Below are 16,338 nucleotides of genomic sequence, written 5' to 3' on the forward strand. Positions count from 1 at the left end.
TTTAAGAAGTCTACAACTTTTGTTTTCTCAAGGTAAGGTTTGTTCGTTCGAGCTGATTTACCATCTTGTTTGCTTCATAATAATATTGGTCTGTCACATTTTTACATTAGGAAATGTACTTAGATTCTCCAGAGAAAAAACGTGTAAATGCTAATGTTAAATGACACCACTAGCTACCGGAAGGGGGCGTGGAAAGGGGGCTGTGAGATAGGCCTTCACGTTTTTAGATTTTTGATCCCATCCATTAAATGGAGGGGGAACACTTTGGATGCCCAATAGACACTCCCAGGCTGTAGACTGGTGCGCTCCGTTATCAAACGAGTATTGTTCTGTCTTTTGATTAATCTCCATCAGCCGACGTAATTAATTAGGCGGAGGCGTCTTGGGCTTTCTAAGTGTAAAGCTTCTTTTAAGTTTCTAAAAACCCTTTTTGTGGTAAAAGCCCTCAAACATTCTTCTTTCCTGCCTTAATCCATTGAGACCTGGAACGCATCCATGTCACGTTAGCGTTTTAAACATTATGTTATAATTTAGCTATTGGAAAATAGCAGATCTACAAGCTCATAGCGCGCCACCGAGTGGCGCGCTATGAACTTGTAGGTCTGCTATTTTTGAAAAATCGTTAAAATGTGCCTCAAATCTTTCCGAAAATTGTCATGATTTAGAAAACTTTTTTTTTTAAATTTCGACGTCAGGCCTGAATGGGTTAATCTCCTTACCCCCCACTTATTTTACTCGTAAAACTGTGATGTGACAATAAAGCCGATTGTGCTGCACTCACGATGTCATCCTCATAGTCGACGTCCGGCTCAGAGGGTGGGCTTCCATACTGCCTCTGCTTCTCCAGCCTCATCTGCAGCTGCCGCACCTGCTGCCTCAGCACCTCCACCTCCTGCTTGTAGCCCGCCTCGATCTGCCGCAGCCGCTGCTGCACGGCGTCCATGGGCACCGGCAGCCCGTCGTCGTCCAGGTAGGCGGGTGGCGGAGGAGAGAGGGAGGAGGGAGAGGAGTACGAGTAGTAGTAGTAGTAGGACGCTGGCGCCGGCAGCAGCATCGGCGGCTGCTGCTGGGCGGCCAACAGCGAGTAGCCGCTGGAGGTGGCGGCAGCGGGCCCGCACAGGGCATTGTAGCCCGCGCTCTTGACCGCAGACAGCCAGCCGGAGTGCACAGGGGGGCTGCTGGGCCTGCGCACGTCCTCCTTACGGCAGCACTGTTGTTGTTGACCGCCATTTGGGATGGCCAGGGAGGCCTGGGCATGGAGCAGCTTGCTGGCCAGCAAGCGGCGGCTCTGGCAGGTGGTGGTGGCGGGCTGCAGGGCGTGGCTGGCGGCGCTGGCGGCGCTGTCGCAGGCCGACTGGACCAGGCCCTGGACGCTCTCCCAGTTGGAGCTCAGCATGGACAAGTCAGTAGCGAGCTGGCTCTGGGAGATCAGATGGCGCGCTGCTGCTACTGCAGCCGCCCGAGTGCTGTCGACAGAGGGCGCCGTCACTGCGAGCCTTGTGGGCTCCTCCTCCTCCCACTCTCTGCCCTTCACATCAGCAGCATGTGGTTTTGTGTCTTCTCTCTCCTTCCGGGGTGGTGGAGTGTTGCAGGGTTCGGGCTCTTCCACCGTCTCTTTGTCCCGGGACTCTGTCCTACCACTGATAGGTGGCGCCCAGTGAAGCTCACCCTCGTCCTCTGTGAGCGTCTCCGTCGATACCTCCATGGGGAGCGGCGGGCTCAGTCGCTTGAGAGCCAGCAGCTCCGTGGACGCAGGGAGACCGCTTGTCGGACCATCGCGGACGACGTGGCCATTCGGGACTCTACTTTGAACGGCCGTGGCGGGCGGAGTGCTGTTGCAGGGGAGAGGTAAGCATGCTTCGGACCGATGTGTGGGCGAGGCAGCAGCAGCCTCCACAGTGCTGGTGGAGGGGCTCTCGGTCTCAGGCGAAACGGGAGGTGGTGGTGGGAGTGCAGGGCTGGTGATCTGAGGCAAGGCCTGGCGGAGGATAGGCATGGGGAAGGGCAGAGGGATGGCGAGGTCCATGCACGGTGGGACGGGGGGAAGAGGCGGGGATGGCAAGGGTTGCGTGGTGAGGCATCTCTCCCCTCTCATCAACTCCGACCGCGTCCCGGCGGCGCTACGAGTTACGGGTTCCACCTCGGAGTCTTCGCCGTCCGATCCGGTAGTACCGGGGCTTGGAGGGCCCCTCTCGGGTTCGTCGGGGGAAGCCCATCCTCCTGTGATGGCCGCGGTGGGCTCCAAGGCGGGAGGATGTTGACCTTCCTGGCAGTGCTTGTTGAGGTTGGGGTCGCTGGACGTGCGCGTGAGGTGCACCCCGTTCTCGCAAGCCGACAGCAGGTTGTCCATGGAGCGAGTCTTAGGAAGTCTGGATGTTAGAGAGAGAAACACAAAGGCATTCATTATCACATTCATTATCACGGCAATGGTGCAAGCTTGGATTAACTCCACTAGAGGGCGGCATGGATTTTAGCAAGACCAATTATAGACAGTAATCCTCATTGGTTTGGTCATCAAACCCATAGAACATTTTTTCAAGAGAGCCATTAAGGAATTTGATATATATAATAAAAATCACACCCGTGTGAACTGAGTGGTGTAAGGTCTGTCTGACGTAATGAAATCATGTCTGACGTAATGAAATCACACCCGGATGTGATTTCACAACTGGCTTTTTTTGTGCAGAAAAAATGAGCATGGTTGCTACGGTCATCCAGTTCACCCGGGTGTGATTTAATTATGTCAGAAATTATTTTGAACATAGCAACCATGCTCATTTTTTTCTGCACACAAAAGCCAGTTGTAGGAGTGGTTTACACCACTCAATAGGAGTGGTTTACACCACTCAAAAATACCATCATTGTGCCATTTTGGAAAAATATAATCTTTTGAACTTTGAAAATGTTAGAAATTTCAAAAGTGCCTGTTTTATCAATATATCTAAATGATTTGGCTCCTCCTCTTCTCAAAGACTTTCCCAAACCAGTTGTGGGTCGCGGACACATTGTTATGGGTCCCCTTAGTTTCCGTTTCCTACATTTGGCTTTTAATTATTATTATTTCAAAAAAAATTCAAAAAACATTCCCAAAAAAGCAAAACTTTGAATCCAATGATGTTTTTCAGTAATGTCACGAAGAAATGAAAGAAAAATCTAAAGAAATTACATAAATTGGTACAAATATTTAAGTAGTGAAAATAGCCAATATACACGTTGTGAGCTTGTAGATTGGCTATTTTCACTAGTTTGGGTCCCGGGGCGAATATCAAATGACAGTTTATGGGTCATCACAGGGCTGAAAGTTTGGTCTCTAGACGTTAAAGTAAATCTGGCGGCACATAAACCGTACCTGTCTAGGGAGCGGGAGGTGAGTTCGTCTCCCACGGTGCCGGGCGAGAGGTAGAGCTCCATGGCGTCGTCTATGGCCGTGCACGGGGAGGAGGTGGGCAGGTAGACGGCCGTCCATAGCTGTAGCGCCCGCGTGTGGCACACCGGCTGCAGCACCTGGCACGACGACAGACAGCAAGGAGCGACCATGCTCGTGTCAGCATAATAATAGTCTACTTGCCAGCCCGTAGAGCCCAATGTGAACCCCGCTCATTCTGAGTATGGGTCCCCAGCATTTAGAAACTGCCGGATGCTAACTTGTATATGTTGAGCAATTTTCATAATTGGCATAATATGTGACCCTACCATTAAAGCTGCTATAATAAATAATATGTCAACATTTTAATGACTTTTTTTCTTTTCTTGGTATTCAGACAGCCAGCAATGAGTAGAACGCTCCCCCAAAAAAGTAGTCTCTGTGACATCTAGGGGCCGCAATCTGCATTCAAAGATTTTCCTAGAAGCTTTGTTATTGGTCGATTTGCCTGTCTGCTTCCCGATTGGTTAGTCATTGTGACCGGGTTTTCTTCGACCAATGACAAAGCTTCTGGGAACATCTTTGAACACAGATTGTGGCCCCTAGAGGGGGCCCAGAGACAAAACAATTTGGGGAGCGTTCTACGCATCAAGAATGTTTGATATTTGCTCTGCCCCGCTCCGAATATCCTGTAGTGTGTGGTGCTATCAGATTTCAGATTGAAAAAAATCGGCTAGTGTAAGGCCACCTTTAGTCAAAAAAATAAAAATAAAGAAGGAATACCATGTCGTGACTGGGGATGTAGAGAAAGTTCTGGAAGTTCTTGTTCCCCATGCGGAGCAAGGACCAGACTGAACAGGTGCGCTTGTAGATGTTCCGCGCCTCCCTCTCCCGAGCGTTGTTACACAGGAAGGTGCCGTAAAGGCACGAGTATGTGTGCTGCACCAACTTGACCTGCACGAATAAGCAAGATATATATTCAGAGGAATTCTGTCAATTCAATTCAGTGACATTATGACATTATTGGCATGGGAAACATAGGTTTACATTACCAAAGCAAGTGTCAACAAACAATATACTGTATAAAGTAAACCACTTCAAAGCACCCGTGAGCCGAAACGACGCCATCATGGCTGGCCTTGATGGCGTCGTAATGACTGATTTCACACTTATTGAAAATAGCCGATCTAGAAGCTCACAACGTGTCGCAGCACGATACGTTGTGAGCTTGTAGATCGGCTATTTTGAGCATGCAACCAAGTGTAAAATGACTTGTTCACTAGTCCATTCCTAACATTTTAGTCTAGTTTCTATTTGTTGAAATATATTTAGTCTTAGTTTTAGTCATCATAGCTTTAGTTTTTATTTAGTTTCCACTTAGTTTTCGTCAGTGAAAAAAGGTAGTCTAGTAAAGTATATATATAGTATATATAGTAGTACTAGACAAATAGTAGTATTAGACAAAATCAACAATGGAAGCTATGAAACAGTCTCCAGAGAAAAGGTAAAAAAATCGAGCCTTTACATAAAGGGTGACCGTTTAATGAAAACGCTGTAATGTGCATGCCAAGTCTCTAGGTGGCGGTGGCGGACTGCCAGATAGACCAGTCACCCATGTACAAGAAGAACCACCAAGGTGGTTCGACATCCTAAAAAGTATTTTTGTTCACATCATGGTTTAACATTCTCCATCGCTAGTCTACATTTGTATTTGTAGGGATGAGCGGGGCGAGCGAGCACTCATTCTAGGAACTCCAAATATCACCTACGGCTCTGCATCAATGTAATAATAAACATATGCTTTGTGAACCCACGTGAGCCATGCATGTCAGTTTTGCGGATTCATTGTGTTGCCCGTTTACACATGGGAGACGGGAGGAAAACAGGGTTTTCAAAGATTTCCCACTCCGGAAGGTGTTTTCTCTTTGTTGCGTTTTCACTTACCGAAAACGTCTAATAAAGGGACCCCAGCAAACAATACTTTAATTTTGCCGCTTTCTATGAACACCGTTCTCGTCTAAAAGGGGCCAGAGGTTGTGGGGGGGGGGGGGGGGGGGGGGTTGTCACCTACCAGGAAAGCCTCGTTGAACTCAAAGAGACAGGGGAACTGCTTGAGCAGCTGGTGGACACAGTCCAGCCACTGCAGGAAGACGGGACACTGCTCGCTCACGTCGTCCGCGTTTTCCTGGTGGCCACAGCGATCCCCGAACTTATGTCCAAAGTCCAGCCACTCCGTCTCCACTAGCAACTGGAAACCCTGTGCGTGCGTGGTGGGACAGTTCATGTTAGGGGAAAAAATGCGTTACAATTCAGGGGGTATAACAATCCACACAAGCTAAACCTAACATGATCAGCCAATGGAGTCAACGGCATCTGAGACAATGAGCAACATGTGGGATGAAGACTTATCTGCTCATCTAGAACAGTGATCCCCAAAAATGAGATGTTTGCATGGGACGCAAACTAGTGGAAATTAGCAGACCTACAAGCTCACAACGCGTCGTTTCGAACCGTGTTGTGAGCTTGTAGATCGTCTATTTTCACTACTACTTTAAGGACCACTGACTATACCTTCATATAATTGGTCCACACTAATGTTCATGATAAAATACCAGTTTTTTTCCTACTCACTCTGAGTCTCATAGGAGGGCTGTGAGCAGTTCAGAAACCGTCCACCAGTGACATCAGATTTCTTTTAACATCATTTTTTGCAAGGTGAAACCTGGCTTATGATCGCTGCTGTTGATTAGAGCGACCCAGAGCCATAGAGTAAGACAACTCTGTTCACTTCATGGGGCCAGTTCAATGGCGCTCTTCTACATAGACTTCTATTGGCGAATAGTGACAAAGACCTGAACCGGAAGTTTACGGAATGCATTGGAGTCTATAGGCTTTACAGTGACAAACGAGTTACATGAACCACGTGACCACTGACCAGGCAGTTTTCTGCCCCCTCAATGTCGTAACTCTGTCTTACTTACTCTATGGCTCTGGTTGGAGCTACCTATGCGCAACCTAGACATGGGAGTCAATGGGAGTCTGACCCCATACTTGATTATGTTGAGCTAACTCTGTATGGAGCTACAGGAAAGGCATAACAAAACAGTGATTGCACCAACAATAGAACGTCGCAAACGAAAGAAACCAACAGCCAGGTGGTTGCGACAGAGAAACATACACGTTTGTGGCCAAAAAAAAAAATCATAGGAAAAGAAGGGGGGACAGATGCACAACGAAGAACGCTTGTTTCACCTGGCTGTTAATGACACGCATGTCATTCTTCTTTTAGCCCTCCCATGAGACTTGTGGCATGAACATTAGTGAGGACAAATTATATGAAGGTAGGTTGAGAAGTGCTGAAGTGGTGCTGAAACGTTATGCTCTAATTTATGGGATTCCTTAGATTTTTTTTGCATTTCGTCATGAAATTAAAAAAATATATAATAATAATAATTCATGATTTGTTTTTGATTTTTTTTTAAATGTCTCGAAATAATAATTAAAAACTAAATATAGGAAACAAAAAAAACAAGGGGACCCATAAAAATGGTGCCCCGGCCCCAGTGTTCTCTAGTCTAGAACATTTCTTCTTTTAACTCCCTAGGAGCCAGGACGTTGCCTGAGATCATCAAGAAAGGCTTTATTGACAGTTCCAAAATCTAGCCATGTCACAAAGGTCGACCGGACTTTAGACGTATACAGGCCCCTCGGCTGTGGAACTCACTGCCTGGGGGCCTCAGGCGGGCAAACTCAGGGTCCTCTTTTAAATCTCTTCTAAAAACCTCACCTCTATCGCACAGCCTTTTTTTATAAACTGTTGCACTGTTTATACATTATTTTTGATTGTTACTGTATCTTTTATTGTTTTTATTGTTACTGTGGAGCACTTTGTAAACTTGTTTTTGAAGAGGTGGTATATAACAGTGGTTCCCAAAGTGGGGTCCGAGGACCCCTAGGGGTCCTTGAGAGTTCTAGGGGGTCCCCAGTTAAATGATAATTAGGAACCAAATGGACCCTTATGGGTCTGTAACTCAGAGAGTGTGCAAATGGAACCAAATGGACCCAATGGCTCAATTTGATTCCATTTGTACACTTTCTCAGTTAAATTAACTTTTTTTACAATATAATGGGTCCCAGAGATAGAAATGCCATTAACTGGGGCACTGTAGCCTAATTCAGGTAAAACCTGGGGTCCTTGAGATGAAAATGGTTGAGAATCACTGCTAGAGCCCTGGCATATCTCTTCAAATGGGGGTCCACAGGCAATTTAGTGTCAATTTGGGGGTCCTTGACATGAAAAAGTTTGGGAACCACTGTTATATAAATAAAGTTATTATATTATTTCCAGACCTCTAATGTCCTGTAGAAAGGGTCCAGCAGGAGTTTGGCCAGAGCCACGATCTGGGGCGTGCGGTCCCAGCCATCCGAACAGTGCACCAAGACGGGCCGCCCGTCCCTCTCCACCGCCGAGCACACCAGAGTGGCCGCTTTGAGCATGACGGACAGGTGCTGCAGCCAGCGGGTGCTCTCGAGAGCCGAAAGCCAGCTACACACATACAGAAACAGGAGACGGTGTTGATTTTGACAGCAAATTGGATTTGAGTTTTTAGTCATATTCTCTTCAATAGTTTTCATTTAGTTTTAGTCACCTGCAATGTTTTAGTGTTAAGTCTAGTTTTAGTTGACTAAATATCATACGACTGTTGTCGACTAAATCAACTGTAGATTTTGTTGACAAATGTATTTTGGCAGGCCTTGATGCCGTCGTAATGAATGATTTTACACTGATTTTACACTTTTACACAAATAGCCGACATATCGTGATCACCAAATAATCACAAATGACCTCTGAACATCGGCGATTTGTTCAAAACCATAGTTTCGGAGAAAAGAGCGTGCAAAGGCCGCGACTAATACAGAAGCTAATGGCTATGGAGAAACAGAAGCAGTGCTGGCGAGGCCTTAGCAAGCGCCCGTAGTAACCAGAGCGATTCCAAAAATGAGCGAGGCTTTCTTATAGCGATATCAAACGCCTTAAGGCAAGCCTACTCGTCATGAGCGCCTTGCGTAATTCATTTTTATGACGAGTGTCAATTAGCACCAAATGTGTTAAGGTGACTTGATTGATTGACATCAAAAGGACCTGTCAGCTCAAACCCACAATGCAATATTGTTTTCAAGAGTGCTGCTGTGGACAAAAAAACAACGTCGGCTAGCATTACAAATTAAATACAAAAAACCCCTACCTATGCTATTCTCTATTTCCCATTCCAAGTGTGTTTGTCTTGTATGTATTAACGCCAGCTCCGCTATTCCAAAGCCAGGCAGGTACATATTTAAACTATTTTCATAGGAAAAATAATTTTGTCGGTGGGTAGAACTTGTTGAGCTGGTCATGTTGAAAGTAGCATTTAAAAGTGTGGGCAGACACCCCTGCCTAGTGTTACTCTACTTGAGTAATGAATTGGTTGACTCTACTATGCCGACTTCTGGACATAAAGGTCTAGAATGGGCAGTGATTATGAAACCATTCACCTGCTATGATCCTGTGGCTAGCAGGTCAGAGGCCTTGGCCTGAATCTGGTCGTTATCTATAGACTATAACCCTGTGTCGGTATGCGCCTCTTTCGAAATGTTGAGGAAAAACACCACATGACAGCTCTGCCTTATGTCATGCTGTGTGAGAGAGAGGTAGGTAGGTAGAGAGGTAGGTAGGGGGGAGAGAGAGAGAGAGAGCGGGAGTGAGAGAGCGAGAGAGAGAGAGAGAGAGCTGTGAGTGAGAAAGGTCAGAAGTGTAGACTTACTTCCCCGGGTCTGGGATTTGGCTACAGACGGTCCTCAGGGCATGGAAACTGTTCCTGATGGCATGGATATTGGCCATTCCCATGAACATCACCTCACAATTAGGGTAGTACTCTAAAACACAGAACAACATAGAAAAAGTACATTGAATAAAGTCGTGCGGATTTCATTATGCAAAGACCATAATGACAAGTGTTCGTCTTGTTCCTATGAGGTGAGTTTCATGCAATCGGCCGTAAAAATTATCCATAATTAAAAAACAATCACACCCGTGTGAAGTGAGGGCCACTCTCATCATCATGACGTAAAATAGACACTATGCCTATTTGCTCAGACACTATGACATAAAATTCTCCATTCATTGTCAATGGGACATTGTCAATTGTAATTTTTGTAGGATGTATTTAGCCGATTTGCTCATCCACTTATGGGGTAAATTCTCCACTCAGTCAATGGGAATGTAATGTTTGTGTAAGACGAAAATCTACACTGAATAGCTGAATATATGAGGGGCTAGCACCCCTCAAAAACAGTCTAATAACAACTGGTACAAACACAAAACTCTAGGTGTATAAAAAAAATCATGCCATGACTATCTTTCTATGTGTGTGTGTGTGTGTGTGTGTGTGTGCACGCGTGCTAATCTTGCAAACTGCTGGACAAATTCAATTCTATGTCATACATCGTAGACAACATACTATGTCATAGGCTGGCCACATGGATCCCAGGTCCACATTGGAACCACAACCATTAACATATGAATACAACATAGGTACCTGTAAAACCGCCTTGAGTTCCACATTGTAACATTCATTCACAACATTGTATCAATGCAACATGCATGCTGCATCAATCACCATGTCACCCAACAGAAAAGGGAGATCGACAGGAGACTAGATAGGAAAGATTATTATTACTTGCGCAAACAGAGCGTGCAAGTACTGCGATCGGCTGGGTATGTATGCCGGTGTTGTCCACCGGCCAAAAAGGGACCAACATTCTTGATGACATAACTAAGGTACGTTTGGTGATTGGCTGGGTATGTATGTATGTACGTGCGTACGTACATACATACATACCGGTATGTACTGTATGTATGCATGTATGTATGTACAGTAGGGGTAAGAATGGTGGTCCCTTATTGGCTGTTGATGGTATGACGTAACTAAGATACGTTTCAAGGTTGGTACAGTATAAGGTCAATAACGGGTCTAAAGGATTTAGAACAGCAGTTGTAATATATATTAGTTAGTAGCAGTACTTAGTTTAGTTAGTACTTATATTAGTAGCAGTACTCTGCTTGCACACAAGTCGGCCATGTATATATACTTGTGTGTAAGGCACAAGTTGGCACCTCAACAGAGTGCATTTCTAGTTAGGTATTTGTGGAGACACCTACCCTCACACTCACAGCCTCCACCCTTGGCCCGGTTGGCCACTGCAGCCGTGTAAGAGCGGGCGTCCAGGATCAACAGTTTCTGGGGCACGGCGCTGTCATCAGAGCCAGGGCTTCCTATCAGAGAGGAGTCTGGGTCCAGAGAGAGAGAGAGAGAGGGAGATGGGTGTGATAATGCTGGCCTGTTGACAGGTGACAAACAATTCAACTTCAGTGTCAATGCAAATATAAAAACTCCTTCAATCATTGTGTCTATGGGGCACGGGCTGGCCTGGCCCGTGACAATGGGGTCTGGCAATGATGACATTGACAAGTGGGAGAGGTGGGTTCAGGAGGAGGATGAATGAAGATAAGATGATGAAGAGACAACATCATTGTGCCTCACACCGACATGCTCCCCCGGTGCAGGAAAAACTGCTGTAGTCTAGCGCGGGGGTTCTCAACGTTTTTGGCTGGGGAACCCCGAAAATGCTTTGGCCATGTCTCGCGATGTCTCTGACTGATCTACTAAATCCATGTTATTTCTCAGCTCAGCAGGTTGATATCGTATTGTCACTGACATTGGGGTGGTTGAATAGCCTCACCACTGGGACCAAATGGACCCTTTTCAGGTCTGGGACCGAATCCCACCTTGACTTTCTCCCTTTTGTCTCGCCCAACCGTTTGTGCCTCTCTGCCAACTGACTGAACAAAGATATAAATAAGGGGGGGTTTTGGACAGAAGATACAGTACGTTTGGGGTTTTTTGTGTGTGTACTGTACGGAATGTGTTTGTAGAACTGAATGTGATGGCTGATGTAAAATGATGTATGATGATAAGAGCGCCCCTCACTTCACACAAGTGTGATTGTTATTTTAATTAATCTGTATGCATACGGAAACCATGGAGAAACCATGAATATTTCTTATTGGGGTATACCTGCGTAGCACGTAGACTACTCAACTGGTTCTATTAGAGCGGTGTCCAATTGTATGCTGGTCGAGCAAACAGTTCTCGAGTTAATACCGAACAATAGATGCCAAAACAATTTGATATCAGTATTTTCTATTCAAAATGTTGATTAAAGGGGAAGGTATCCCCTTTAATCGACTCAGGCAGCAATCAGGAAAAGGGGGTACTGAAGCCTACAAAGTTTGAGAAGCACTGTATTAGAGTCTCATTCACAGTTGAAGTCACACCGGTGAGGCTAGCCTTTGAGAAGATGCCATATTGGGATTGTGTGTGAGACCGGTCAATGGCCCTGAACATTTAGCCAAACTGCTGTGCTGTCCAGGCTTCATCACTCGCCCCAGAATGTTGAGACAGCGATTTGGAAGTATACTGTGGCTGCTGTGTGGTCAGGAGCTAAGGACTTTATATCTGTCCTTGAATTACGGTCATCAACAAACAATACATGCAGAACTTGCATCCAAGTTCTAAAATGGCACATGCCAAAGTGATTTAACCCTAGTGAATGCCGTCGGTCTAGGCTGCTGACAATCAACACCGCACCCCATTGAATAGGGGCATGAATAGAGAATGGCAGGTTCCCAACACATTGAATCGTGTTTAGCTTCATTATCCGTGTGTTTCCCTTCAGTCTGATTGGGATACATTTGAGTTGGGGTTGAATGAATGAGACAGTGTGAGTTAGGCTTAACATAATGTAAATGATAGCAAAAGTTGACATCAGGAATAGAACTTTCAATTCAGAGTTAAAGGGTAACACCACATTTGTAGAGGTTTGGGTTGTCTTGCCACTCCAAATGTGGACAAAAAATTAAAACTAATTGCTCCAGTGATTAGAAATTGATAATTCAAAATATGCTCCGCATTGACTTACATTGTACGCTGAAACAGCTCTCTTTTAGTATGTAAACAAACACAAAGTTGATTCAGGCAATATAGAGCATCACCAAAACTAATAAGTTCCTGTTGATTTTGCCATTTTTATTAGGAGGAAAACCCGGACTGGAGCTGTGGACCCGGATCCAGATATTCAAATATATGGTATATGGCATAGCATACAATTGAAAGTTATGTTGTTCATGTAATGTCTTTATCTTGTGCTCTGCACTGGGATGTTAGTGATCTCAGATTGTGTATGTTACACAGGTAATCTGTAATATCACATGAGCAGAGCCACACCGCCAAACTAAACGCAATATCATTGCAATAGATGGTAAATGGTAAAGGGCAACTTCACACCTTTTGCAACCAGAGCTTATTTTAATGATGTTTAGGACACAAGAAACACTTTAATGTGGTTTTTATGTGTGTAATACGTTTTTTTGTATATATTTTAGTCATGACAAAAACCTGTCATGAAAATGTGGTCTCACTTCCTTCCTGGACTACAAAGTCACACCTCCATGCAGCCTGCCCCCTCGCCACAAGGAGGGGAAGTGCACTAAAGCATTATGGTCATTGTAGGAATTCAGCAATCCAGTCAAACCCTATAGTCAAACACACATACTTCATTCTTTTTCTGTCCATAGGGTGCACATTTCAAATTGTGCTACTGTTATCTACTACAAATACTATTAACATTGAGTGACATTTTCTTCCAGTGGTGAAATGTCCCTTTAAGTGTCTCAAATTAAAGGGACACTTCACCCCTTTTGCAACCAGATCTTATTTAAATGATGTTTGGGAGACAAGAAACACTTTCCTGGGGTTTTTATATGGGAAATACATGTTTTTAGATATTTTAGTATTTCAAAGTGTTCATGAACTACATGATGTCATGGACACTGGCTCACTTCCTTCCTGGACTACAATTCCCATAATGCTTTGGTGCACTGCTCCTCCTTGTGGATAGGGGAGGGCTGTTTTACTGAGACAACATGTAGTCCAACGTCATTTTCACTATCACGCAATTCCAGACGGCAGATTCGTCGCACCATGGGAGCCAAACTACACCCGGAAGTTTGGCAGAATGCACTGGAGTCAATGAGAGCTCAGTGACCAGCTCATGAACAAACATTATTTCTGAATGACTGAGATTTTTTGTAAAGTAATCGCTTCTGACATATAACACATTATTGTCTGCTGTGTTGCTTTTAGATGTGTACACTGTCATTTTATAGAGGTATCTAAAGAGCAAAAAGTATGTTTCTGAACATGCCAAGTATCGCGAGACTGTCCACCGTTTCCTGGCTGGCAGCCAAATCTATACACCGATACCCCCGGAACAGAAACGATACGTGCTGCTGTTTAAATCCTCAAATAAAATGATGTACTGTGCACTCTGTGCACATCGAAAAGCAAACAAGATAGGTCTTCTTTTATATGCCTGAACTGATTATATGACAGGTCTCAATGGTTCATAAATAATGTTTGTTATGAGCTGGTCCAGCTTGCTCCATTCACTGCTTTGTATTCACGTAACTTCCGGTGCGAGATTTGGCTCCCATGAAAGTGTCATGGCGCAGCACAGTCACGTGACCATGACACTTCCTTCTCTAAACTTCCTTGATGTAGTCCTAGGACAAATAAAGAGGATGGTGCACGGAGGTGCGGCCCACTCTCCTGCGGGAGGTTTGCACATGCTCAGTGTAAACAGGAACTGCGATGATGGAGTGTTCCAGCAGAGGTGCTAGAGGTGCATGAAAGTTGCTGACCCTGAACTGAAATAATAAAAAGGATATCACAAAAAGAGAATAGTACAAAGTTGATTTTGTTTTTATTTTAAAAAGTATATCAATTTCATAACTGGAAAAAATGTGTATAACAGACTGAAAGATAAAGGACAAGTACATTTACTAAATGTTAATGTTTTTGTATATTTTCTTTTGTGGATTTTCCATGTTCTTTAATTAGTACATGTGTCAAACATTTATTTTTGTGAAATGACAAAGAAACATGGATACTGTTCATTCAAGTGCTGTGGATGATATAAAACATTTGAAAAGGGAAGGGTGACTGCTGTTTATTATTCTCAACTGTTCTGGATCTCATTATTTACATGAAAGTTATGAGCTTTCTATCTAGCACCTCTGCTGGAACACTCCATCATCGCAGTTCCTGTTTACACTGAGCATGTGCAAACCTCCCGCAGGAGAGTGGGCCGCACCTCCGTGCACCATCCTCTTTATTTGTCCTAGATGTAGTCCAGGAAGTAAGTGAGCCCAGTGTCCATGACATCATGGAGCCCATGGACACTTTGAAATACTAAAATATCTAAAAACACATATTACCCACATAAAAAACCCAGGAAAGTGTTTCTTGTCTCCCAAACATCATTAAAATAAGATCTGGTTGCAAAAGGGGTGAAGTGTGCCTTGAATTGCTTTTTTACCAAAGTCACTATCTGAGGAGGAGTCGGGGCCTTGGCTGCGGGGCCGGGCTCCGCTGCCCTTGGTACCAGGGTCCATGAGACAGGCCTTGGCGATGGAGGTCACCAGGTACTCGTCCTCCGTGTTCCGCCAGCCCCACCAGCTGATCTCAGGCTGGCTGCAACGAACGATCACAGCCCCGTTCCTCTGGTGTCTGCCACAAAGGAAGGACCACCACATGGTCAGTTTACACAAGGAAGTAGACCGGTCAGTTTACACAAGGAAGTAGATTGTTCCTACTAGCATTATTACAGTGAATTAAACAACTGGTGCTGCAGCTTAATTAGAGTATGACACAAACAAGGAGGTATAATCCTGCTCTTACGAGTTACGACCTTAACCGTCTTTTTCTTTCTTTTTTACGAAACTCGGAAATATGGTCGAGTGCTATGCCAAACGACAAAGAAACGAAACTCCATTGGCCAAAGGGTGGCGCAATAAACAAGTCCTTTTACCCGTGGTTGCATGCTGAAAATAGCCGATCTACAAGCTCACAACACGTCGCAGCGCGTCCATCTGGTATTTTCAATAGCAGTGTATAGCAGGGTAAAATCAGTCATTACGACAGCATCAATGCCTGCGAAAATACATTTTAGTTGACTAAATCGCCTGTAGATTTAGTCGACTAAAATCGTATGATATTTAGTTGACTAAAACTAGACTAACACAAAACCTTCCAATGTCGGCCAAAATCAACAGTGGAATACAAAAGAAGTTGGGTACGGTCTGTGTAAACGCACCTGTAGACCACCGCAGGGATCCTTTTCCAGGACCTGAACGATGCCACGCTCTCCAGCTCTTTGTCAGTGATCCACACTGGGACGAGGAGCTTCTGGGGGTAGCTGGAGCACAGCCTGGGGAGAGGAGAGCAACGGAGATGGAGACCAATGAGTAGGAAACTAAAGTGATATATCCAGCTAGGAGAGGAGAGCAACAGAGATGGAGACCAATGAGTAGGAAACTAAACAGTGATTGATATCTATATATATATATATATATATATATATATATATTGTAGATCACTTGTAGGTGACTCGCTCATCCCCTGGTTCCAAGGGGTTCGTGGACGTTTTTCTCTTAAAATCGTCTCATATAAGAACTATGGTCCAAAAATAAACAAACTGTCTTGGCGATATTGTCTGGGAGGTATCGTTTACGATAGTCAGTCAGTCATATTTGATACAGTCGATTTCTAGCGGAAATTTAACAAATTCGGCAGCAGTAACATTAGCGTTTTCTCTACCCGTGGATTTAGCGCCCTCTCTAGCGATATTGATGTCAGACTTCGGTGCTCTATTCACCTGCCGTTTGTCTTATGACTGCTCTGGAGGGAAACAATGACGGAGAAAGAGAGAGAGAGTGAAAGAGAGAGGAGCTACACAGTGCTGAGTCATAGGCCTCAGCAGGTCATGGCGCATTTAATTAGCCAGTTGTCCTGTGTGTCTGTCACCTCTGACAC

The 16,338-nt window shown here is 44.9% G+C and overlaps 1 protein-coding gene across 4 annotated transcripts in view; it reads right to left on the bottom strand.

The window, feature by feature from the left end:
• mtmr4 (myotubularin related protein 4) overlaps positions 1–16,338 on the bottom strand; it is a 68,856-nt gene that overhangs the window by 6,095 nt on the left and 46,423 nt on the right. For all 4 annotated transcript variants that reach the window (XM_079507114.1, XM_079507112.1, XM_079507113.1 and 1 more), the window contains 9 exons: positions 15,620–15,733; positions 14,843–15,033; positions 10,566–10,694; positions 9,169–9,280; positions 7,715–7,910; positions 5,436–5,621; positions 4,148–4,318; positions 3,350–3,504; positions 782–2,369 (listed from right to left, as the gene is read on the bottom strand). In XM_079507114.1, the coding sequence (XP_079363240.1) occupies positions 782–2,369; positions 3,350–3,504; positions 4,148–4,318; positions 5,436–5,621; positions 7,715–7,910; positions 9,169–9,280; positions 10,566–10,694; positions 14,843–15,033; positions 15,620–15,733 (2,842 nt within the window). The remainder of the gene's footprint in view (positions 1–781; positions 2,370–3,349; positions 3,505–4,147; positions 4,319–5,435; positions 5,622–7,714; positions 7,911–9,168; positions 9,281–10,565; positions 10,695–14,842; positions 15,034–15,619; positions 15,734–16,338) is intronic.

The sequence above is a fragment of the Electrona antarctica genome (genome assembly GCF_951216825.1).
Source record: "Electrona antarctica genome assembly, chromosome: 8".
Taxonomy (NCBI): Eukaryota; Metazoa; Chordata; class Actinopteri; order Myctophiformes; family Myctophidae; genus Electrona; species Electrona antarctica.